The sequence below is a fragment of the Hoplias malabaricus genome, chromosome 7 (assembly GCF_029633855.1).
Source record: "Hoplias malabaricus isolate fHopMal1 chromosome 7, fHopMal1.hap1, whole genome shotgun sequence".
In the NCBI taxonomy this organism is placed as follows: Eukaryota; Metazoa; Chordata; class Actinopteri; order Characiformes; family Erythrinidae; genus Hoplias; species Hoplias malabaricus.
In genome coordinates, this window is record NC_089806.1 from 35,603,067 (window position 1) to 35,629,465 (window position 26,399).

A 26,399-nucleotide genomic window follows, 5' to 3' on the forward strand; every position below is an offset into this window, starting at 1 on the left:
GCATCCTGTGTCCACTGTGTGCAGCATCAGATGAGTACCTGTCTCTGTCTTTGCATCTACAAAATGGATCAACAAGGTAGGGGTGCCTAACTGGACACTGTTTAAAGCTTCTGAATTGTCAGTGGAGCTGACAGAATGGACATTGAGTCTAGAAACAAGGAGTTGTTCATAATGTTATGGTTGATCGAGGTATATTATGTATCAATCTGCTTACAAAAATCTGTCCATTCCAATAAAAGGGTAATTACAAAGTACTTAAGGACTAAAGGAGTATGGATCGACTAAAAATTCAGTAATTTAAAAGAACAGGTGTGAAGAATAAAAAAAAGAAAAGAAACAAAACAAGTTTTGGAGCGAGGCAGAGGGGAGGAATGTGTGTGATTCTGGACCGTCTGTTAGGTTTAGTTTTGCTGGGTGACCAGCATCATGCACCAAAAGACAGATTACCTGAGGTGGGGGATTTGCAGCGGTCCTCCGAAGTGGCCGAGCCCTCATTAATGTCACACAGTCCTACACAGACAGAGACAAGATTTAAATACACATTTAGGGGTGACCTTTACATGTGATGTGCAGATGTATTTATACCTGCATTTATTTTAAAAACAGAAGGACTATTAAAAGAGTTATAAATATAAATATATTGTAATATTATTATATAACGAATAATCATATGTAAGTATGTACGTGTGTATATAACCAAGACCATACAGCACCAAGTGAAAATTGATAACTGTTCATAAGTTCTTCTGTATTTGTTTACTACTCTGCTGCTATAGGTTGTAGTCTGACTGTAAGACTGTAGTTAATTCCAGTCTTATACATATCCCAGCACAAATATTATTTTCCATATTATTCAGATTTTAAGTTTATTTCTGTACATGTATTTCTCTGTATATTCTGTTGCCTTTATTGAGTTGTACAGCTCTATAAAGCTAGGTATCAAGATGCACTGAAGACTTAGAACTGAAATCCAACTAGACTGTTTACACCGCTAGCTGTACATTCATTCATTGCCTGTAACCGCTAACCCAGTTCAGGGTCGCGGTGGGTCGGGAGTCTACCTGGAATCATTGGATGCAAGGCAGGAATACACCCTGGAGGGGGGCGCCAGTCCTTCACAGGGCGACACACACACACAGACATATTCACTCACACACTCACACCTATGGATACTTTTGAGCCACCAATTTACCTACCAACGATATTGATATGTTTCGTGATTAATTTTTGCTTGATGACAATGTTTAGGTAATAGAGCTCAATAAATCTTCACTTATATTCCCATTTAGCACAGCCAACCGAGTGCACATACTCAAGCTATGGTAAATGAACAGGTGACCTCATGAATGTGAGAACGTAAACAAGACTATATAAGAGGTTTAATTCAAGTGCTTGTGTGTATGCATTAAATATATATATATTAAATATTTTATAGTCTCCTGTTCACTTTGGGGTGTATTGTTTTGGGTTGGCGACCCCGTCAGAACACAAGCGCAGAACTTTCTTTCCTCGCGTGCAAGGAGAACCTGCTGTGTTTTTATTCACTCAAAGTGTATCGTCCTCCTGGGAATGTTTTCCACTTTGTGAGAGCACTGTTAGTTGCCTGTTAGGTTTTCCTCACACTAAATTATTTTCTCCGCTCACAAATTTTGGATCCACACCATAGATCTCTTCTCTTAAATAAACACTCCCTAGGGCCTAACTTTTCCGCCTTGCACTCAGTGATTCTGGGTCGGCTCTGGACCCTGGGATTCTGGGACACTGAACTGGATAAGTGGCTAAAGGCAATGAATGAATGAACATTCAAAACTAAAAAAACAGGCACTGTTCTAATCCTTCTCTTAAGGTGGTAATGCCCTCACAATGTTTTCATGAAACAAGACATAGATGTCATTACTATTTTGTGGTAAGAAAATGTTATTGTTTTAGTGAAATACTTCCTTGTGATTTGAGTAATGTGCATACTATGTGTTTATATATATTGTATAGTAATGAACAAAGGTGTATTCAGTTTACATTTTTAGAAGGATGCTCTTTTTCACAGTGTGAGAAAATGTTAATATTACGATAAATATTGAGATTGATTAATATAGAAAAACCTATAGTGATAACATTTGATCATTTCACCCAGGTCTAGTGTGTAAAATATAATTGCAAAAATATAATATTTGCAAACATTCACTCACTCTTTTGTCATTTTATTGTAACAGTTGCATATTACTTTGAAAATGATAAGTAAGTTGAATTTATTTGTCGCTGCATTCATTATGAGGTCGATTGAGGTAAAAGTGCTGCAAAAGCATTAGCATCGATGTGTTCTGTCCTTGGAGATAATATTGTATCCAAAGGTATGTGTAATGATTTAAAAATGGTGACTCCAGTGTTGGCGATGGTGAACGCAGCCTATTAATATTTAACAGTTACCATAAAATCACAAAAGAGTAGGAGAATTTTTATATTTTTTATTAAAATTATACGTTACAAAAAACACTTTAAATCTGATTTTTACGTGTAATAAGTTTCATTAAAAAGAAAGCTGATTTAGGCCTGTTTAACCAAACTACATTTTCATGGCACTTTTAAATCAAGACTTACTGGTTGTCTGAGTGTCACAATGATAGCATCTTTAAATACTATGTGACATTTTGGCCACAGTGTCCACCCACACACATACGTTTGATCCAGTACAGCTAGTCAAAGTGTAAGCGGTCCCAGGCTATTAAAGATGTAGGCAATGATCCTGACTGATCGCCAGGCTGAAGTAACAGGGCTTTGCTCTTCATTTTGAGAGGCAGGCAAGTAGGAAAGTAGGCAAGTGCTGAACCCAGCTGCTCTAATCAGCATTGTGTGGCTCTAGCCCACTGCTAAACATCACTCATTAACCCCAACACACGCAGGCACACAAAAAAGCACACTTGAGCCGAATAATCCAACTGGCAATCTGTCAGTGAGTCACAGCAGTCAGGGTTTCATTACCAGGCTGCAAGAGCTCAGCCAGTGAGGCTGCAGTTTTCTTTTCCAACAGCAGAGGTCACGGTGTAGCATCACTAGCCTTTCTCATTACTGCATCATGCTGCAGCTGTCTTCTTTGCTGTGCTGCATCACTGTATCTTAAGATAGTAGTTCCAGGCCCTTGTCCAGCAGAATTTAGTTTATATTAGAATACACTAACTTTAGAAATGTATGTTTACCTTCTAAATAGAAAACACTTTAAAGCACTTAAATATTAAGTTCCTCCTGAAATTAAGGATATTATTAGATAGTTCACCCGCTAAAGGCTAAAACACTGGAACATATCTGTGAGGAGATGATTGCATTAATGAAGTCAGGCACTGAAGCAGAATGATTTGTTCTAGATTATATACACCACTCCGTCTCATTCCAAATGTATTGGATCAATTGTCAATATTTCAGATTAACACATTTCCACAAGTGCTGTGCACAGCAATACACACAGGCTTCCAAGCCGCTCAGAACCCCAGCCCAAATCTCCTGAGTTCACCCCTCTTCCCCGTCTCGTCTCCGGGTGTGGTCCGTGCCGGCAAATTAGAGTTAAATATTCAAAAACATATTTGTATGATAATAAACAATAGCAGTGTGATTAAATTCAGTTACAAATGACCACATGTGAGTGTTACAAATCCTCGTACAATTGTTTTCATTGCCCTTGATGGTAAAACAATTACCATATAATAATCAACTTGACAAGCTTCTGTTAAATATTATTTAATACTTTATAATGCTAATTGTATTCAGCAAGGATGGCAGTTAAATATGTTTGCATCAAACTGTTGCCCACATTTGTTTAGCTGGACTCCACACTAACAATAAAACTGGTGAATTAACACTTATCTTCTGAAAATGCTTGTTTATTTAATGCTCTCCTATGCTTTTACACTTATAACCCTACTTTTGATGTCATACTACACTTGTTTCTTTTGTTTTTATGAGAAATAAGAAACATAATGCATAGTAATGTCTGTGTGTAGATAATTATCTGGTTCAGCGTATGAAGGAGGCAAAAAAAAAACACAATCATTTCCATATTGCTTAATTACATAGTGTTATTTAAATGATTGCAACATTCAGTAATATCAAACAGCATCTCAATGTTACGTTAAACATCTGCAACACCTCACTAAGGGCTTGTTAAACAACTGAATACTTAAGTCAAGTGTTTTATAGCAGGGAAATCACCAAAATGTGGTGGTGTACAAGGCAAGTGAGCGTCAGGTCCAGGGTTGGGACCACTGTTTTCACAAGGATAGTGCGTAGAGATGTAGTATTAATAAGTGACAGTACATACAATCAGTTTCTGAGTTGGACAAAGGTCTTTAGGGTGACTGTTTTTAAGGAGGTGAGAGTCTTCCTGAAACTATGTCCTTTATTTTAGAATCAGTTGCACATTGCTTGTTACATGTTTATATAAGACTGTTATTCCCATAGCCCGGAACGGTGATTCATTCCACCATGACAGCAAGAAATAGCGCCAGTGTTAAATGTTTCTGGATTCCATTCATTTTCAGTAGCTTCATGATTTTGGAACATGCAATTTTAATACAGGTATGAATTACTGTAAAAAAAGGTAGAAAAAATAAACAAAATTTTTGGTGTAAGCTTAACACATGCACCTTGTTAATGACATTTACTAAATGAAACCTTCTCAAGCTCTACTACTTTAACTAAGTACTCTTCCTGGCCAGAGGCACTGTAGTCATTGACATTATAGAAGAAGAGAGAAAAATATTTATTTTTAAATCATTTGGCTGTTCATGTTCATCCATCTCCATGGTAACCTGGAAATCTAGAAATATGGCTCAGTTGATCTTGTTTTGATATGTCCTGCATTATGTCCATGATAATGGCACTAAATCAAGGACCCTTCATTTTTTCAACTGTATATAATGAATATCTTGAACACTCAACTGGTTCCACAACTGAAGCTTTGAAAGCCCTGCTTTTAATCTTGCCTTCAGAGTCCACTTCGAGTGCTGTCAGGAATCCTTGTTAGAAACCCTCCTCACTAAAACCCACTGACATTACAAGATACTTAGAAGCTTTTTCATGTGCTATACATCTGGAGTACTCTATTACACATCCTAATGTCCATTTACATAACTTCCAAAGAACTGGAGGTCCAGAGCACATCATTTATAGTTAATTTATATTAAATATGATTTAAACAAAGGACTTCCACTGTTAACTTTTATTTGTAAAGCATTTCTACATTGCCATTTTAGATTGTGTTAGTTTGACACTGATTTTGGCTGTGTTTTGGGTCATTATCCCACATGACCCCAAAATGCCTTGGTAGTCTTCAGATTTCATATGCCTTGCACACCCAGATAGCAGACATGTTTGGACTTAACCACTACCACTTTTGGCACATACAAAACAGTTCTCACACTGGCAAGTGTTTTGCAGGCCGGACATGGAGCAACAGTCATAAACGGGTCTTGACTTAGGTTGCATGAGCCAGACATGCACATTTGTTGTTTTGATCCAGATTTCATCCACAAGACACCTGACATCTGGCGCATATAAGTTGGACCTGTGGCTGAGTTGAGGCAGCCAGACTTGCCCTGAGTCAATGCTGACATTCCTATTCATATTGACTTTCATGCTATCTGGGCAAATTCAAGGCCCTCCCTGTGAGATGCAGCAAAGCAGCCCCAAAATATAACTCTGTCTCCTGCATGTTTCACGGTCGATATGGTGTTCTTTTCTTTGAAAGCTTCATTTTTTCATCGCTGAACAGAGAGCTGAGGTGACTTGCCTAAAAGCTCTACTTTCGTCTCATCTGCCCCAAGAACATTCTCCCAGAAGCATTGTGGCTTGTCAGTATGCATTGTAGTAAATCCCAGTATGGCTTTTTAATGTTTTTCCTTTAAGAGAGGAGTCCACTGTAGCTCAAAAAGCGATGAATGGTGTGATCAGGTTCTAATGTACCTTGACCTTGGCTTTAAGTGTGTAACACTTTGGAAATGTTCCTTGGTTCATCTTAGACAACTTTTCTCCATTTAAATTAGCCACATGGATGATAATAAGATTGAAGGCATGATGCTAATTAAAGGAAATAATTACTCAGAAATATTACTATAATCCATTATTTATCATTTTCCTACAGGTACCAAACATCTCTCCAGGCTATTTCAGATTATCTTTGTAGAGTAAGCAATGATCTATCTCTTTTCACACTTGCTTTGCTTTTCTCTGTGGTATACCAAAGGCATGAGGTTATGAGAATATTGGTTTTCATGTCATAGCATTTCAGGAGGAATAAGGAAGTGTTTCAATGGGCTGTAAGGGTACCAACAAATTTGTCCATGTCCATGAGTACAACTACGTTCGTGTTCTTTTGACAGATCCAGCTAAATACCAACTGTTAATAACAAATAACAACAATCACCAACAGTGCATTACAACTAGTGACAGAAACTTTCCTCTAGTCTTGTAAACCTTTATAGCAGCGAAGCCAGCATCTCACCTCCAGAAGGCTGTCTGTTCTTGCGAGGTGAGCGAGGTTGTCTCTGGTAGGGGTCATTTGATCCATACAAATCCACAGTTCCCAGATTCAACAAAACAGTCTTCTGAAGGTAATCTACAACTGCTAGACCATTAGTATTGCCAAACACCACCCTATATCACACAGACAAACACAAAAAACAAACACGGCATAATGGAACACCAAATGAAAAAGGTACCACTACCCAAATGTAGAAAAAGATCAAAGAAAATAAGCGATGCTAAAACTAATTTAAATTATAAAGCATTTTATATATTGACCAACCTAACATATGAAAAATGAAAGCAATACATTAAAAAAATGTAAGCTTGCCCGTTACAGAACAGAAACTGCCAGAATGCGTAGTGCAGAGCTACATTCAGTGTATTTTTTTTTCCTCATTGCTTTGTTTAATGTGTTTCCATTATATTCCAAGCCTTGCACTATATACAGGTAGGTTATGTAACAGAAAACAGTATATAGACTAATCTTGCCTGGGGTCTTTGGAGTGCAACAGAGGAATTTACATCATAAGCAAAATGCATGTGCAAAATGAATTCTACTCAGGCAGGTAATAAATAGACAGCTCTAAGAGACAGACATGGACTTCAAAATAAGTCATATATCAAGATAATGCACAAAGCATTGAAAAAGATATGAGCTTCCAGATCAGTAGTTTCAAAGGGCTCAGTGCAGGCCTATTTATGGAAAGAGTCATGGAAAATGTGCAGGCAGGTGTATGAGAAATAGCATCTGTATGGCAAAGGCAGAAGGATGGGTAAAAGGCTCACAGGCCATATGAGGAGTTGATGACCAGGCTGCTAATCTGCTGGGGAGGCTCTCCACTGACCCACACCAACTGCACAACCAATTCCACCTGATAGCCTGAAGACTGCTTTAGAGGACTATTGCGTACCCTGAGAGAGTGAGAGTGATAGAGAGAGAGAGAGAGAGACAGAGAGAGAGAATATTTGTTGGGAGTGTTCATGACATTTCATTAACTTGTTAGATAATAATTGTGTAATCTATGTGTATTTGTATTGTCCTGAAATGCATGCCTTTTTACTTACTACCATGGCAAAACACCAATCAGCATAATGAACTGTAGCCATTTTCTATTCAAATATTTAGCATATATAAAAATCTAATCACATTTATTTTGTGTGTACATAAAAGGTCATACTGTCAGAATAAATCGAGCGAATTATATCTATGTTGTGTAACCAAACTAACATCAGCATGGTGGTAAATTCATGGGGGTAAATGTTATTGTCATTTCTAGTTTGCCTAATTTTAATTAGCTACAACAGTACAGTCCAGTTCCAGTACAGGGAACTCATCATTGCGTATTTATCCTAAACAGATTTTAGTGATTCAAAGTATATAATTTACCACACAAAAACATTAGGCTGAAAACACTCTCGTTGGGCTGTAAAGCTACAAACAGATAATAAAACAGACAGTTAAATAAGCCTACTTCAGACATGGCACATTATCTCTTATGCCATCTGAGGAATTGCTGCTGGTGGAGTGATGCGTTTGGGGTCCAGAGGTCTGTGGGCTAGGGGAGGTACTTGGAGTAGGAGGAGCTGGTGTCTGGTACCCGCCTCCTTCTGGTGACTCTAATTCATTGAGTTCGTACTGCAGTCTTACTTCTAGTAACTGAGAGAATACAAATACAAAAACAAAGGTCACATATGTAACTAAAATACATAAAACAGAAGTGCCAAAGCTTGAAATAAACACAGCAGCCTATAACAATAAAGTTTTAGCTGTATGTGTTTTGGGTGAATAATATTGTTAAACAGGTCCTGGCTAAATAAACGCAAATATTTTAATTATACATTTTTGCCAAATTATTTTAGGTACCAAAATGGTATATGCAACTGCCAATGTTGCAAAATGATGTGTGAGCTATGTGTAATTGTCAACACTCTTCTCTCTAAGATATTGGTGATTTTATACCGTATTAGTAAAATTACTTGTCTGACTTTCTTATGTGTTTTTAGATTTGAAAAAAAAGTTACACAAACAAATCAGTTAAACAAATTAAAATTTTCATGGGCAAAATCTAATAAGTTAAGCGATTCCCACCAGTGTCACTATCCATAAATTAGGGCATACTAATTGGTGTGTATATGCACACATGTGAAGCAGGGGGACTCGAGGTGGTAATGGGCTCAATTTGCTCCAATTAAGCTGCACTGAGAACATTCAACAGCTGACGGCACTCACTCTAATCATCGCTCTTACATCTGAACTGAGCACAGTGCTCAAGCTGAGCCAATCAGACAAAAAAGGCCTGTTGTTTTTGTCTGTCCTATAAAAGTGCACCTAAAACATTATTTTATTATTTAACGGTTGCACAGTATATGTTTCACTGCACTGTGTATTTATAAATGGTATAAACAAACCACTGTATGCAAGCTAAAAACACAGCCACTCAATCTAATTTATAGAAAATGTATCTGGCATTTAGCTTAAAATGTTAAAAATGTCCAACTAAAACATACTATTACCATTAAAAATAAATAAAAATATAAATTAAAAAGGTCCCATTGCCTTAGGGTGTGCTCACACTTTCCAGGACTTCACTATAAAAATCTTAGGAGTCAGCAACATCCTTTGTCAAACTACTGAAATTAACAAAGAAAAAGGTTTGCAGCTCCAGCTCAAACAGCTCGTTTTAATCTGAATTAAAATTACTTGTGTATTTTACAGCAATATACCACAAGAAGCCATGTATTAGTGCTTTTGTTTTTATTTTAACCTCTCATCTTAGTGTTTCAGAGTGAGCTGAGGTGGACTGTTTTGTGACTAAATCAAAGCCAATCACACAGAGTGGGACTTGAACCCACAACCCCAGGGCCTGGAGCTGTGTGACAACACTATTTGCTGCTCCAGTGTGCCGCCCTTCAACTCTATACAGCACATATTAATTACATTTTACATTTTAAAATGTAAAAAGACATGAATGCTTTAATTACTATTAACATTAATATTATTAACCGCGACCCTGAAATGGAGAAGCGGAGAAGAAAATGATGATGATGATGATTATTATTATTATTAATACTTAATTATATTTTTGCCATTATAATTATTTCAATATACAATCAATATAAAATATAAATCTATATAATAAAAAGAAAAAATAACACATAGCAAAGGCATGCTTTCCTCTCCACATCCTTCTCTCTCTCTCTCTCTCTCTCTCTCTCACACACACACACACACACACACACACACGCTATTTTAATGAAGACTGGAGGAGCATATTATTATCATCAGTGTGACTCATGGCTGTCGTCAAGCGGCTAAAATAACTTGTCTCTCGGAGACGGAGAGGGAGAAATGGATGGACACACACACAGAGAAAGAGAGAGTGAGAGAGAGAGAGAGAGAGAGAGAGAGAGGGAGACAGAGTGTGTGAGAGAGAAAGTGAGAGAGAGAGAGAAATCCAGTCATGTAAATACATTATTGCAAACCTTATGCATGCAACTTAGACTACACACACCCACACTGTACATACACATGCCTATAGGCACACACCCCATATAGAACATGTACGCTCATTGTTATTGATGATCCCTTAGATAATATATTACACACACTCATGTTGAAAATGTTACCTGTACGACTTCTGTGGTGATTTCCTGTTTGCTAAATCTGTAGACGATGACGTGGGCGGACACTCCGGCCACACACAGCATGCGGCTGTCCGCACACCACGACATGAGCTGGATTGCAAATGGATCCTCATCCACAATCTCTGTACTTGGCTTCTCTTCCTTACTGCGTGTCTTTTCAAACACCTTGGCTGTCTTCAGTTTGTACAGCACCTGTAACATTACTAAGCACCATGGGACATTGAGGTCACATCAATATATAGCTATATGCCATACTCAATAAATGCAATCTTTTGCGATGTGAACCTTATAAATCATAATATATGGTCTAGAGGTAGATTTACATGTTTATTTTGTTTAATGTACACACTGGTTCATTCAAAGCTGCTTCTGAATTCAAGGATATTATAAAAGGGAGTTTACCCATTGGCATTTAATAACAGCCTCTATGCTTCTAGGAAAGTTTAATACCTCGTGGAATACCTCGTGGCGGATTTCATAGCTCTGGTTTATTACTAAATGGCAAATCACTATTCAGTCCTACAGTACACTTAATCTGCGTCCAGGAAAGCAAGTTTGGATCCAAACTGGGTTAATGGGTTAACAGGCTATTGCTTTTCTTCACCTTCTTAATTCATCATGAGTTTATTTCTGTTCTTCGTTTTGTGTCAGAACCTTTTATTTCTGCTGCCTTTTCAATCATTTGGCCATAACCGTTCACACTGTTGGACACTACTCCAATTGCCTGTTTTTATGGCCTCTGTGCAGCAGCCGAAGGTCCCCTCTGACAGTTTGATTGCATTCAACCACAACAGTATTAGCAAGGTTGGATGATTGGGTCTGGATCACAAACAACACACGAACCTTCCTCACCCCAAAGGTATTCAATTTTGCTCGATCACTCCAACGAACACAATTTCATTGCTCCATGTGGTGACCTCAGGGTCATTTACAGCTGCTCCAGAACATACCATCCTAATGCCAGTACATTTCTATGAAGAAAAGACTATACTCACAAGCTGTGTGAATATGTAATTAGCCTGTACAAGCAATGGGTACATATTAATGTACTATACAGAATGTGTCTCTGAATACCTTTGGACATATTAATCTAAGAAAACAATGTGTACCACACCAGAATGACAGAATAAATCTGTATTTACTCTGTATTTTATTATGGTCTGGCATTAATTTCGAAATGTATTGGCAATTGTCCAGGAAAAAAACTAATAAAAAGCCTTGGATTAATGGAGTAATTTTGTCTTCACAAGATTACTGCCTTTTGCCTAATTAGTCTTCATATTTCTGTGAATATTTGGAGAGCAAATCTCTTTTAAATAAATTCAGTCTATTATGCAAATATGCCAGCCAGTTCTAAGAGGGTAGCCTGTGTAGAACAGGCACGTCTCTATAAGATCATTTATATTCCATACTGAACCTAAGTAAAAAGTGGAACATGGTTAAGGCACCAGAGCTATGGGAGTTTTTCCTGATTACAGCTGTAATGGGGCTAAATGACATTTACAGGTCACTTTTATGCCAGGATATTTCTCTAAGTAAAGAACCAAGGTTAAACAGAGGCATTCTGGGAATTGGAGTTATACAGATAGAGGACATACATGGCACTACCAGGGCAGTCCCCAGCTGGGTATTTAATCACAGATAAGTACATTAGTCTACAGTGAAGGCAGACTGCCTGAAAACTGTTCTACTTCACTCTCAAGACAAACTGCATCCTCTGAACAGATATAATGCAGTTCACAGTGAGCCTGCTCTTATATTGTTTGCTTTTTTAAAGATACACAAAGAATGATAAGCACTGAAGCACTGTTAAAAAGCTGTGCATTAGTTGTTAGTTCTGGGAAAATGTAAAATATTTTAAATAAACAAATGAGTGTGCTGGAATACTCACTTGCAGAGGCATCCCAGAACTTTACTGAACCATCAGCATGTCTACATTAAAGACAGAGAATCCAATATTTACAAAAGATTACTTGTCATTTTTTGAAACGTTTTACATTTTTGACCGTTATTCTGGGGTTGTTAATATCCCTGCACTCATAGACACAAGGAAAATTCAAATTACATGTAAAAAAATACATTAATATACTTTTTTATTAATATTTTAATGGGTGTAGCGGCCTATGCTCCATCCCTGCAGAAATTTTGAGCTCAGATTAAACTTGGATAGAGCCGCTGAGAGCAAGAGTGGCAGAGCACTGACCCCATCACTGCTCAACTCCCTGAAACACCGAAGCAATGCATTCTGGGAGAATGGGTTGCTGCTTTCCCATGGGCAGTCAATCAGAACTGCTTACTACTCCTTCTTTTCCTGTCTTTTTTCTCTCTTTCCCCTCACTCTTCTCCTCTGTTATTCTCTGTGGGGTTGTTTTCTCTCATTTTCAGGATACCACTCTGTAACTTTTTCTCTCCACTTTCCCTTCAGCCCTCCCTAATGCAATTTCAGCAAAATGGCAATGAAAGAAGGAGCATAGACAGCAGAGAATGAAGGAAACATAGCTAGAAAACACACACACACTTACCCAGTAATTATTATTTCAGGGTAGCTTTGTGTGCCCTGGCCCCAATTTCCACCACTAACAGGCCATTCCTATGACAAACACAAAACAGAACCCTATAAATGTAATACATTATGTTTTGGTGTCCTCATTCTCTCTGCCAAGGGTACATCTAATCATGAGTTCACACTAGCAAGCGACAAGTCGCTTACGTCTCCCCGAGTTTGTCACTTGTGGGTGTGTCGAGGCCACTCCTCTTGTGGGCGGTTCAGAGAGCAGAAGCTGGCCGAACGATTGGTTCAAAGAATTGCTTGCAGTTAATCATTTAGAATGTCACTTCACAGCGTCATGACTAACTTGCATAAAGTTGAGAAATTCTTGATTTGTCGCTTGTCGCTCTGTGTCCATGTCACTGAATCACAACTACAAATTGCGTCCTTCCATAGGGAATGACCGGACGCTTGTCACTTTGTTGCCTGCTAGTATGAACGGGGGGCCAGAGAGAGGAAAAGAGAGTATATATCTTTTTAAAAAGATCCAAAAACCTCAACGCAAAAGCCAGAAGTAAAAAGATAATCAGTCACTTGATAAAAAAACTGAATGGATATGCACTTTTGTTACACATTCTTATTACGCATTTGTATTTAATTTCATTCTGTTCAGTTGGGGACCATGCCTGGACAGCCTTACTGTTGTTAACATTATGAATGTACAACGGAAAATGTTTGGGTTAAAATTATAAAAAATGTTGAAAAACTTAAAAGACCTAGATATTTGAACAAAAACAGTGAGATAACAAAATATAACATAATTATGATGTAAAATCATTTAAATAAATAAACTAGTTATTGAAAATGCTTTTTTTCTTTTCTTTTTCTATTTTCTTTCTCTTGTTTTGGCTTTGCAGTCCTGCGCATGTGAATGCAGTGATGAAGTTATAGAAATTACAAAAAAAAAAGAAAAAGTAGAGCAGTATTATTATATGACAACTTGTTCACTGCTGAATCAAATAAATTAAGTGCATCCTTTTTCTTCTGTGTAAGCCAGGCTGACACAGAGCTCTATGAACCCAGAGCTTCATACTGAGGTACTGAGACTCATGCTGAGCTAAGCTGTGATGGAGCCTCTCTGCAGGGTGTGGGGGGTCAACCTGCTCCCCCTGCTGGGACACTGATCACACCATAAAGAGTGAACTTTGCAGGTGGCCGAAAGGTCTCGGCTCCTTTCACACGTATAAATGCTTCCACATGTTTTTCAGAGCAGCAGCATTTCAGGACAATGCACCTGCACAGCGGGGACTGAGACACACAAGCATGAGGCCGCGTTCCCTATTCACATGCCTCTGTGCACGGAGTGTGTATAATGTGTGTGTTTTGAGAAAGTTTTTGTGTACTGTTGCATGGTTATACTTATATAACCATAACAGGTGCTCATGATAGCTTGATATTATAGGTAAAAGTCTTTTTGAGACAAGACAAAATTAAGATTAGCTTTAGGCTTGAGAAATTCTCATTACACAGAATTATAGGGTATTATATTATAATACATATAGGGCATATATATGACACTGAATAGTTACAAAAGCAGGTGTATGTATGTATGTATGTATGTACCTTTTTGCTGTAGCCCTGTCGTTTTTGGCGGGAGCCAACTGAGTAAAGTGCAGGTATGAGGTCCGTGGGACAGTCAGCAACATATTCACAACATGTCACTGGAGACTCGTGAATTGTCAAGGGATATGGGTTCTCAAAAATAGGATAACTGTGGAAAAACCATCACACATGAATCAGAACTTACATTCATTTAGATTAACAGAATGCATTACAGTTTTTATAACCACATGCATAATAACTGGAATGCAGTGGAATGTCTGGTTATTTTATTTTGGTGTGATTAGCCAATATAAGGAGATACTAATCAAAAACAAGCACATACCCATTTTGTGCAAGGTCGATAACAACTAAATCCTTTTCTAGAAGGACCACTACAGCATAAGGTTCCTGAAAATCTGTATAGGGAACGGACAGAAGAAAATAAAATATTTCATTTAAAAAAAAGAATGATAACTACTTCTGAACAGTGTAACATTTTTGTGTTTATTTTTTATATAATTATAACTATATCAACTATTTTCAATAAAATAATATAATAACTACATTTGTTAAAATTAAAAACATAGGCTTGAAAAGATCTGAAATTTCTGTGGTGTTAAATATTTGCAATCCATAACTATTTATGTATATGTACACAGATCAACCATAATGTTCCAACCTCCTCCTTGTTTCTACACTCGCTCGTCCATTCTCCCAACTCCATACACTGACACACCACAACCACACTGATGTCATAGCAGCACTGAGAATAATATGTGCTCTGTGATTGTTCTGAGGGTGCCCTGATAATTCAAGAACAGGGTGAAAGGAGGCAAACAAAGCATGCACAGCACCATATGGACTACAGTCTGTGATTGCCCCTGTATAGTCAGTAGAGCTGAGGGATTGGATAATCAGTGTAGAAACAACAAGGTGTTCATACCCAGTAAACAAGGAACGTCCCTGGACGTTCAAAATAGGTCTAAAAGTAATCTGTTCGTCAAGGACATATTTTAAACGTCAATGGACGTCCAAATTCCATCGTAATAAGTTTGTTAAGTGGTGACCGATCGATAACGTCAGTGGACGTCCAAAACGCGTTTTATACAAGTAATTTATTTTGGGACAAATTAATAACGTCAATGGACGTCCAAAATACGTCTAATAGTCATCTTTTCAATGTCTGTGTTTGGACGTCTTTTCAACTTTCATTTTCAACCTTAAGAGAACGTTGATTAGACGGCAGTCATTACGTTATTTCCACGTTGAATCAACGGCTAAATGTTTACTGGGTAATGTTATGGTTGATCAGTACATATTTGTATATAACCGTCAGATTTTCTAAGAATCAAGAATTAAACTGAGAAAATATATATTTACTATGGAAATCCTAGGAATGTTATCTTAGGTTTGATCATAAACCCCCAAAAACTTAGACCTAGTAAATCAGTTAAGAGTAAATCATTAGTTTTTACAAAGAGTTCCAACGTAATCCTACAATGACAGGGCATTCTCCATACACCTAAGCACAGATTCTAATGCTCACATATCACAACCACAACTCTGGAGTGAGACTGAATCAAAGACAACAAACACTGGAGATACTTTGCTAGGCTTGTTATAAAACACAGTTAGAGTTTCTGCCCACAGTTTTTGGTTTCTATCATTATAAAAAAGGCTGCCTATATTGTTGGATGCAGCGTGACAGAGCAACAACAGACAACAAGATCAGCATGACAGAGCAGATTAAATATAACGATCCTTACTTTGTTACACCACTTTAGGGCCAAATTATTTTAATTATATGCTTTTATTTATCATATATTACTCAGAATATTTTAAAATCTGTAATGAGCTGTCTATACATGTCCTTAGTAGTACAAGCTGGTTGGAAAGACAAGTACGGGGCCACTACTTTAGCAGACCTGTAGAAAGAGCCTTTATTGAAGCAGTCCTTAAACAAGCAAAACACTAAGGCTTTATGATTCACAAATAGCCACCGAAGGGATTAATTGTTCAGAAAGAGAGAGCAACATTGTTTTAACACAATCAAAAGCCTGGATACTGCAAAGAGGAGGAAGTTCACAAAAAGATGAAAAATGTAATTACAAAGCTCCTTTTCTCTAGAGAAAATATTTACCAAGAAACAGACAGAGCACTAAAGAGAACAAAAAGGTTCAAATTGCAGCAAGAATGTGGAAATAAAGTAGACAGATGTTTGCATTATTTCAGATGATAATAGAACGCACCATTAGGATATGGCGTTTCACAGAGTGTGAGAAAGTCTACAATGGGATAGTCCATCTCCAATACTGCGGTGCTCTTCCCATGCATTACTGTCAAACATGGCCGCCGACCAACAGTGTCATATGATAAACCACCGGATAGGATCATATATGGATCCCTGCATGGACAGACACACAAACACACACTCAATTTACACATTTACAATTTATAGTCAACGTTAAGAAGAGAATGAATACAGAATAGTGCTGTTAAAGAAAGCACATTAATGACATGTTAATCACTCGTTTTTGTTACTGTTTTTCCCTTTGAAAATTTGAACCATCCATAATTCTACCCGATCACAGGCTATTTGTGGCTACTCCTCTTTTTTCAGATATAGTTTTAAATGGCATAATTTACTGATATCACTATTGGTAGAACTAAAGCCAAAAGTGGAAAATAAAAAGCTCCAGTTCCCCTCAAGAGCTTAATTGTGTTATGAATCACAACCAATTTTATCAATCTCTAAAATCCCAAATAAAAATGACAACAGCATAAATAAGAACGGCATAAAAAGGCAAACATTTTGTGCACCTTACCCTGCTCTCGTTGTCTTATACTCTACTTTGAGAATGGGTTTGCATGGCTCTGGCTTCTTTCCATCCTTGGGCTGTTTTCCTGAAATAGAAGCAAGCCAGACAAATCGAAAGACTGCTCCAAATCCCTCATCGCTTTACCCTCACATTCTGTTTTCTTTTTTTCCCTTGCTCTCTTTCTATTTACTTTTACCTTCAGCCTTAATATTACATTCTCATGCTGTGACTCAGCAGTGAACATAAGCTCAGAAGCATTCAAGTCGCTGAATGTCCTAGAACGAAGGAATTGAAAATCGAGGAATGAGTGGGCTCAAAAAATGTAATTGACACAGGTCCCCCCCCAATTAAAAGTGCCAGGAAAAAAGTTAACATTACAAAGAAAGGCCAGTGCAGAGAATGAGGGACAAAAAGCTACATTTTTTTCAAACATTCTAAAGATTCTAATCTTGTAATGTCACTTCATGGAGCGGTAGAGCCACAGTCAATTTGTTCACTCCTCCTACCATGCTCTCGCGCTTTAAGAACAGAGGGTAGAGGAAAACACAATGTGTTGTTGTGGATTAAGCCAGGCCCCTAAACGTGTATCTTCAATAGCACAGACAGAGGCTTTTTTTCTATAGGGAAAAGCACCGGGTCCACTGGCTTCTCAAATGCCCACCATATTCCAACAAAAGAGGTCTCAAGAGACGAGCAAAACAAATGTGGAAAATTAAAACTGCACTTAAAATGAAAATGAGGGAGGGAGGGAGGGTTTGATTAGTGTAAGCTGCTTTACAGGAGTTAAAAAAAAATCACATTACAGAAGAAAATTGACAAGCCTTTTCAAGAGATGCATGATGTAACATTTTGAAACAGAGATGATAGAGATTAGTTTTGTAAGCCATGGTCTGAAACATCAGCACTTAAACAATTTGCAGTCTGTTTGCCCACATATGTTTGAGTGGGTGACAAAAAAGAGAGAATATTCATGTAATAATTCTAAAACCTAATTTCCTGGTTAAAAAACTGCCACTGAACAGCAATATGTAACTGACAATGAAATCTGAAATTGCTATAATATTTGTGATCTACATTACTACAGCAAACTATGAGTGATTGTGTGTGTGTGTGTTTTGTCTCACCATGTGGGGTGATTGTCTGTACAGGCTTGGCTGGGGATTTTATATTCCATATGGTCAACGTGCCATCTGAGTGACTGCAGATGAACTGTTTCCCTTCGTGGTGCCAGGCCACAGAATGAATTGCCTGAAAAAGAGTGAGTGAGTGACAGAGAAAGAACAAAAGAGAGAGAGAGAGAGAGAGAGAGAGAGAGGAAGAAGATCCATTATTGACATTAGTTACAGCATGCACACTTCTGATGGGTGTCATCTATCACTTGCATACATCCAGCTAATGCTCATGGCTCCTATTAAGAAAGTAAATAAATAAATGTCCACATTTATAGTATTAACTATTCTACATCATTTATTCATTTCTTTACAGGTTGTTTATTCTGTATAAATGTACAGTCTATCACACATTTGAATACACAGACTTTTCCTCTTTTTAAAGGGGAACTTTTAGCTACTTTTAATGCCAGATGATCATGTATCACACTAAAAGCTGAAAATATATAAATAAGTAAACAAGACCCAAGAGACACTGCAGTGACATGTCCTCTGTCCACTTTATCAACCCTTTCAAACTCCCACATACTCACAAACAAGATGTAAAGACATACAAAATGTACATCCACAACATTCACAAGCTTGACCACTTCAAAATAATCAAAAGTATAGCTGAATAATCCATTACTTCAAAACAGACACCAAAAAAAAAAAACCCATACCAAACAAGTACAGAGTATTGACTGTAGATGATTTACATTGTTAATTTTTCAGAATCTATCTATCAGTTTAAATTTTTTATGGAGAATTCTCATTATTCTGAACTGATAGGTAAATTCACACTGTATGTGACAGAAGAGAAAGGTAGCACAAGAGAGATAAGCAAAAGTGGAGTCTCCGAATGGAGCTTACAAATGCAAAACAGATTTACCATACAATTTTTATATATACATATACATATAGGGGCGGCACAATGGCGCAGCAGGTAGTGTCGCAGTCACACAGCTCCAGGGATCTGGAGGTTGTGGGCTTGATTCCCGCTCCGGGTGACTGTCTGTGAAGAGTTGGTGTGTTCTCCCTGTGTCTGCGTGGGTTTCCTCCGGGTGCTCCAGTTTCCTCCCACAGTCCAAAAACACACGTTGGTAGGTGGACTGGCGCCTCAAAAGTGGCCGTAAGTGTGAGTGAATGTGTGTGAGTGTGTGTGTTGCCCTGTGAAGGACTGTTGATGCAGTGTCGATGTAGACACAGTCACACCAATAAAAGTAGTGCAAGGAAATCTGGGAGGTGTATAAACTAAATGTGTATCGCTAGAAATACATTGTAAATATATTATTTATTTTTAAAGTTAGTTTAGAAGCCTGGGAAAAAGTAAGAATATCTGACAGTGTGACATACATTTTAACATCCCTTTACAGCTTCACTGATCTGTTTTCATTATGTGGACAGAGTTTCTTATTTGCAACAGCTAAAAACATGCTCTGTATACAGGCCGGAATTATAGTGGTGGCCCTGTTCAGTTACATTAAGTGTCTAGGTCAGGTGCTGCAACAGGGAATGGAATGAGGTAGGTAGCTCCAGAGGGTTTTGGAAGCAGAAAACTGGAACTGGGGGAAGATTAGAAGCACGCTTTTTTTAAAGCGCTCTAATCGAAACCTCAACAGCTATGCAATGAGAGTGTTTCCCGAGAGAGTGAGTGTGAGCGAGAGAGAGGAGAAGGGAACGAAAGACGGTGAGAGAAGCCAGCACAAGAGAGAGGTGAAACGGAGTTCTCATTATTTTCTAATTAAGCACAGTCTCCCCTCCGCTTTAGCATAATCGTGCCAGCTCTGTCTCTATTTCTGGAGCTGGGAAGGCACTGCTTGCTCCAGCAGCCCAAACTAATCAATGAAACGGCTGCAACATTACAGGAGCATCAGGGAGGCAGGATTGGCTTATCTCTGCCTTATCAACACATATCAAACAATCAACCATCAAACACACACATACATACACACACACAAACACACACATCAGCATTTATTATGCACTGCAAATCTGATTATGAAGAACTAAGCTGCTTACGTAATATGTGGTCCCCAGTGAGTAAGCTTGAGGGAATATGGACGGTACACACACCTGCATGCTTTGAGTTATGCGGCAGTGGGTGCTTACATTAATGCGTTACGAGGGAAAGATGCAGAGAGAACAAAGCCCTTTTGAGGATGATAGACACCCAGGCAATTATAAAACAGAGAGCAGAGAGAGGCTGCAGAATGTCACCATCAGCATTCCTATAGCTCAAATCATACTGTGTGTATTAGTAGAAAAGCAGGATAATCACAACCACCGTTACTGAAAATCCTAGAGTCTCGATACAGATGCCAGTGAATACACATTGTTTTATGGCAGACACTGGGTGTAGTTTCACTTAGCTTAGCCTTACAGGGAATACAGTATTGATAAATATCATATTAATCTTTGCATTTACCAAAATATAATAAAATACAGTTCATTTAATAAAATGCAAAGTATCACAATATAAAAAAAAATAGTCACCAACCTGTTTACCCTTAATTATGTTAAAACTTTAATAATAGGTTGACAGAATGAATAACTTTAAAAAAGTAAAATTATCAATATAATATATATTTAAGCAAATGTTTAATTGAATAAAATTAATTCATTAAAAATATAAAAACCATATACTATTGGAAATACAATTTTAAAAAGATACGTTAGGGAACCCCCACTTAAATCTTCCACAAAGGTTGTGATTTAAAAGGTAGAGATATAAATAAACAATTATATACACAATTATATATATATATATATATATATATATATATATATATATATATATATATATATATATATATATATATATATATATATATATAAAATAAACAATTAAATAAACAGAACTGAAAAATACACACGCAAGATACATGTTATGTCCAATCACATCCATCTGTGGCTAATTCAAGGTTTAACAAAGCTAACAAAATGATTGTCTTCAGAGCCAATCTGAACTTAATGCACACGTCTTTTTCACACGGACACACGTGATTTTATTTATCAATTTCTTTTTTCTTATTTTCTTTACAAATCGAATCAAAACAGCGTGACTCAAAGTTGGTCTTCCAAATGGTCCAACATTATATATAGCACTAAATAAAACTTTCTATGTCTACTGACATTTTGGGTCAGTATTCAACTACTGTGAAGCTAAACGCAGTAACAGATTAGTACGGTGTGCGCATGAATGGAGAGGAACTACAGGAGGGAGAGGAGCAGTAAGTGGAAGGATAGGTTTCATGGATCGAAAGGTGCTAGGGCTCATTAGAAGAGTCCTAAAAGGAAGAAATTCCACAGAGACTGTTTTTATTTCCCATTCCACTTCTCTTTTAAACTTTCTCCAATGCTCCGTTTGCAACAAAAACAACTCTCCTGTCCATTGGACCGAGCCATGGGACAGAGTCAGGGGACTGGCCAACTGTCATGTTTCTGATGCATACACACACACACACACATGCACACACACACAGGCCCAATTAAAGCCAGACTGTTGCTGTTAAGGGAGCTCACTGGGCCACAGGGAGCCAGCAAAAGTCAAGAAAAAGAGCACAACGCAGACAGCAATGGCCTTTCAGTGAACTTCATTAACTCACTTTCACACTCCTAATCTACACTAATCCACAGATGTACACACCTCAAAACCACATATACACATTCACAATAAGCAACATTCTCCCTCACAGTTTTTTAGTGGAAAGTACTGCTGCTCCTGCTCTGGCAGTATTCTTCAATTCTAACTAACTGTAGAATACAGACATTTATTCTAGAATAATACAATAAATTAAATATGAGAGACTGGATTTGATACAGTTACAAATGATAAAGCACACAGGTGTTCAAAAAATAATGAAAATGTTTCCACAAACCAATGTAATCGATATATATTTGGCTATCATTGCTATTTAAAGGCTAAGTACCAGCTTTATGAAAGTGTCAAACAAATAAATACAGTGGAATTTGTTCCAACTTGTGTTTATTGATAGTCAGAAAACATGTTATTTCTTACTAATTCAAGGAATAAGGTTTAAAAGACCGTTGTCCCCCCCAAACAGTGTTCGGAAACTCTAATAGGCGTCTTGCCTGTGACGTAGATGGTGGACAACAACTCTAGAAGTCGCACTTAATTTAATGCCAAATGAGGAAAAGGTGTGTTGTTTTTGGCTGCAATCATTCAATGTACAGTGGGACATCTGTAAACAAATGGCCCAAGGATCCCAAAATATCCAGAAAATGGACTAAATTTGTCAACTTTAAACGGGCACTTTGGAAAGGACCAACCGCTCACTCCGTTATCTGTAGCTCATTTCACTGGCGCTTTTCCAACAATATGGGCATGTAAGGACACCAACGAAAGGTGCTCTGTAACATGGAGGTAAACAGGGCGAGTACACTCACTTCGCCTGTTTTAGTTGGTGTTAGGTAACGTTAGCTTGACTTGCTAAACTCAGTGGCTCAGATTATACTCGGCTACGTAGCTGCATTACGGAGGTTTATAGTGTCGGATGTTCATGGAGGTCCATTAAGTGGTGTGTAGCCTTTAAGATTTCTGAATAAAGATGAGCAGTCAGTAATCCACTGTATATTATATAAAAACAGACCTTAAATGTATGATGTTTTAGATATTCAGTTTATCACCTCGGTCCAAACAAAAAATGTACCTCCAAATCAGCAACTTTACTAGAGATAAATATTTTTCACCGGACAGCAACATTATATTTAAGATTTGTGTATGTTCTAGTGGTAAATGTGTAATATGCTCTTAGTGATCAAACTTCAATATAGTTTAATAACCATCTGCAAATCAATGCACTAAATTACATGATTTGGAGTACACTGGAGATTACATTGAAAAGAAAATGTGAAAATGCAGGTCCAACTCCTTAATCACTGGCTCACCTAAGACTAATTATAATGAAATCAAGAGGTCAAAACATTACAGTTAAGAGAGTGACAACATTAGGAGCCACACGCGAGGGCTTAGGGTTTAAGGGATTAGAAACCAAAGTAGTTACATTTAGAACACTTTAATATTTAAATCATTTTGGGATAAGGCCTAAACTGACTATCCACACAGCGAATTGTAACTCATTGATAATTTAGGCAGCACAGTGTATAAGCTCAGGTAAGGACCAGATGGTGGGGGATTGATGGATCGAGAGGAATAACTACAGGTAGAAGGTTCCTTGAGATGGCTTTGCACCTCCACCAGGATAATACATTGACCAGGGCAACACTCAGTTATCTGATATTTATGACCACACACACACACACATGCCACTAGCACCAGGGGACTGACCCTCCATCTGTCTATATGTCCCCCAGTTCTTTTACCATCTTTCCATCCTCACATTAATCATCCCTCTACACTGAGGCAATCATCAAAACATATCTGTTGTTATAGATCTAGTGCTGAATTGCGCAACTTTGACCTCAAACCATAGGCCAGATTCCAGAAAAAATATGCAGACAATATACTCCTGCAAGACTTGGTCACTTCTTTCCTCAATATAATGTACTAATATTTATAATAATAACAATATTACAATATTAATAATGGGCTAGCCATGGCCCAACTGTAAGATAAGTGGGCTTGGGACTGAAAGGTCCCTAGTTTGATCTCTGGGACTGGAAGGAAAAAATGGAGGCATGGGGGAGTGAAAAAATGGTGCTTTTTCCACCCTCAAAACCAAGACTGAAGTGCCATTGAGCAAGGCACCTAACCCCCAACTGCTCCCCGGATACAAATATGGATGCCTGCAGCTCTGGGTGTGTGTGTTCACTGCGCCCAATCACTACTGTTTGTGTGTGTGTGTGTGTGTGTGTGTGTGTGTGTGTTTACTGCCAAGGATGTGTTAAATATGGACGTGACGTTTTAATAACTTCACTAATTGGACAACAGATATCAATATCAAAATGCACTTAAGCTGCAGTCCTAAATTTAAGTTAATAGTAATAGGCACTTTGATGACCTTCAAATGACATTTTGCAGGTCCCTTTACAGTTCCAGTTCTAGAGTTAAGTCTTTAAAGAAACGTGATGCCTAGCTGAGTCAAAATGGCACTTTAATGCCCTGGAGTTTGGGCGTGAAGCTGTGAATTGTAGGACATTTATTTTTCTGCAGTATTAATCAATCAGCGTAAATGAACAGAGGGATACATCAGATGTCCACAGAGGCTGAGCCATTCATCAAAGCAACACAGAATTTTCTCCTGAGAAATTAACACGCACACACTCTCTCTCACACACACACACACACACACACACACAATGAACAATGGAAAAATAGAGAAATAGAGAGTTGGAGGACAGAGAGGAAGAGAAAAATGGAAATAGATGACTGAATAAAGAAGAAATAGTAGAGAGAGAGAGAGAGAAGAAGGATGAATTTGATTTGACTTCTTGTCTTTGTGTGTGTGTGTTTGGGAATATTCCCTTGTGCTCTCTTCTGCCACTCTGCCTTGGGCACAAAATGTAGAATTAAATGACTAATGTAAGCTGACGGTTAGCGCTGACAAAAGTCATCAAATCTGCTTAAAATAAAGCAGCACCTTGACACTGGCCTCTCACGGGGCTTCATGAGATGCATGTTAAAGATCTGCACACTATAATGGTATCTCACTGGCCATACTTCTCCCGTTAACCAATAAAAACATATATCAAAATAGTCACAGATCAACCATAACATTAAGGCCACCTCCTTGTTTCTAAACTCATTGTCCATTCCCTCAGCTCCACTGACCAGACAGGAGCACTTTGTGGTTCTACAATTACAGACTGTAATCCATCTATCACTGCATAAATTGTTAGTCTCTTACCACCCTATTCTTCTGCTGCAGTGACACTGAAGTCGTGGTGTTGTGTTAGTGTGTGTTGCACTGATACAAGGGTGATCAGACACGGCAGGTCTGCGAGAGTTTTTACATCAATCAGTGTCGCTACTGGACTGAGAATAGTCCACCAACCAAAAATGTCCAGCCAACAGCATCCTGTGAGCAGCATCCTGTATCCACTGATGAAGGACTAGAGATGGACTACAGTCTGTATTTGTAGAACTACAAAGTGCTCCTGTCTGGTCAGTGGAGCTGAGAGAATGGACACTGAGTGTAGAAACAAGGAGATGGTCATAATGTAATGGTTGATCGATACATAGCTCCACTTTACCTCATTTATCAAAGTTCAGGACACCCACAGAACCACCAATGAGTAAGTAATATTTGAATGTGGGCTCAATTCCAGACACTGACAGAGTAGACGTTATGTATTCCCCAAATTGTCCAGCTAACTGCAAAATGAAACTGACCACTGATGAAGGCCTTGAGGTGCAGACTGTGCTGCAAAAGATACGTTATCATCTCTAATTTTAAAATAGACATATTATATCCTGTTTTCTACAAGTTAAAGATTTTAATGAAACATCTTTGTGACATGCTTTGATCAAACTACCAAAAGGATCAAACACCACAGCACCATGCCCATCCTGTCTAAACAGCCCTGTTCAGAACAACCTTTTTTTAAATCTGTAAATGAGAAACAGCCACAAGTCAGTTCAGCGCGAGAGCCCAGGAGTGAGAAGCTAGGAGTGGAAGCTCTGGATCATTAGGCACAAGGCAGGAACACTCATCACATGGCATATCACTCTCAAGTAGTCACTCACACACTCAGAAACTTTTGCACAGCCACCTACCAACATGTTTTTTGGACTGGGAGGAAACCATAGCACCTGAAGGACACAGACACAGAGAGTACACACTAAAGTCCGAACACACAGTGACCCAAGGTGGGAATCAAACCCATGACTCCAGGACCCTGGAGTGGTGTGATAGCAACACTACCTGCCTACCAGTACTTTCCCATGTTCCTACCATTTTCCCCTGGTTTTATCACAAAATACTTACTTTAAAACTATTAATAGAGCCCCTAAAATAGTCAGGAATGCATAAGACAAATTAGCTTAAATCGCTGAATAAAACGGACACATTCAAATACAAAATAAGTAAACAAATACAGGGGGTCATCGACTTACGACGTTGATCCGTTCCTACGTCGCGTCGTAAATCGATTTTCGGTGTAAGTCGGAACATACGTACATACTGTACGTAAATAACATACTGTAAGCACTTATCCTATCCTAACACCTATCCTCCTCGGTCCCGAGCCGCGTAACCGTGTATT

General features: G+C 38.1%; 1 protein-coding gene across 2 annotated transcripts in view; it reads right to left on the reverse strand.

Annotated features, from left to right (window-relative positions):
* Positions 1-26,399, reverse strand: part of stxbp5a (syntaxin binding protein 5a (tomosyn)) — a 99,546-nt gene that overhangs the window by 12,233 nt on the left and 60,914 nt on the right. For both annotated transcript variants that reach the window (XM_066676564.1, XM_066676563.1), the window contains exons 8-19: positions 18,189-18,312; positions 17,071-17,149; positions 16,495-16,649; positions 14,589-14,661; positions 14,267-14,414; positions 12,678-12,745; positions 12,047-12,087; positions 10,138-10,358; positions 7,983-8,167; positions 7,297-7,422; positions 6,488-6,639; positions 448-510 (exon numbers count right to left, since the gene is read on the reverse strand). In XM_066676564.1, the coding sequence (XP_066532661.1) occupies positions 448-510; positions 6,488-6,639; positions 7,297-7,422; positions 7,983-8,167; positions 10,138-10,358; positions 12,047-12,087; positions 12,678-12,745; positions 14,267-14,414; positions 14,589-14,661; positions 16,495-16,649; positions 17,071-17,149; positions 18,189-18,312 (1,435 nt within the window). The remainder of the gene's footprint in view (positions 1-447; positions 511-6,487; positions 6,640-7,296; positions 7,423-7,982; positions 8,168-10,137; positions 10,359-12,046; positions 12,088-12,677; positions 12,746-14,266; positions 14,415-14,588; positions 14,662-16,494; positions 16,650-17,070; positions 17,150-18,188; positions 18,313-26,399) is intronic.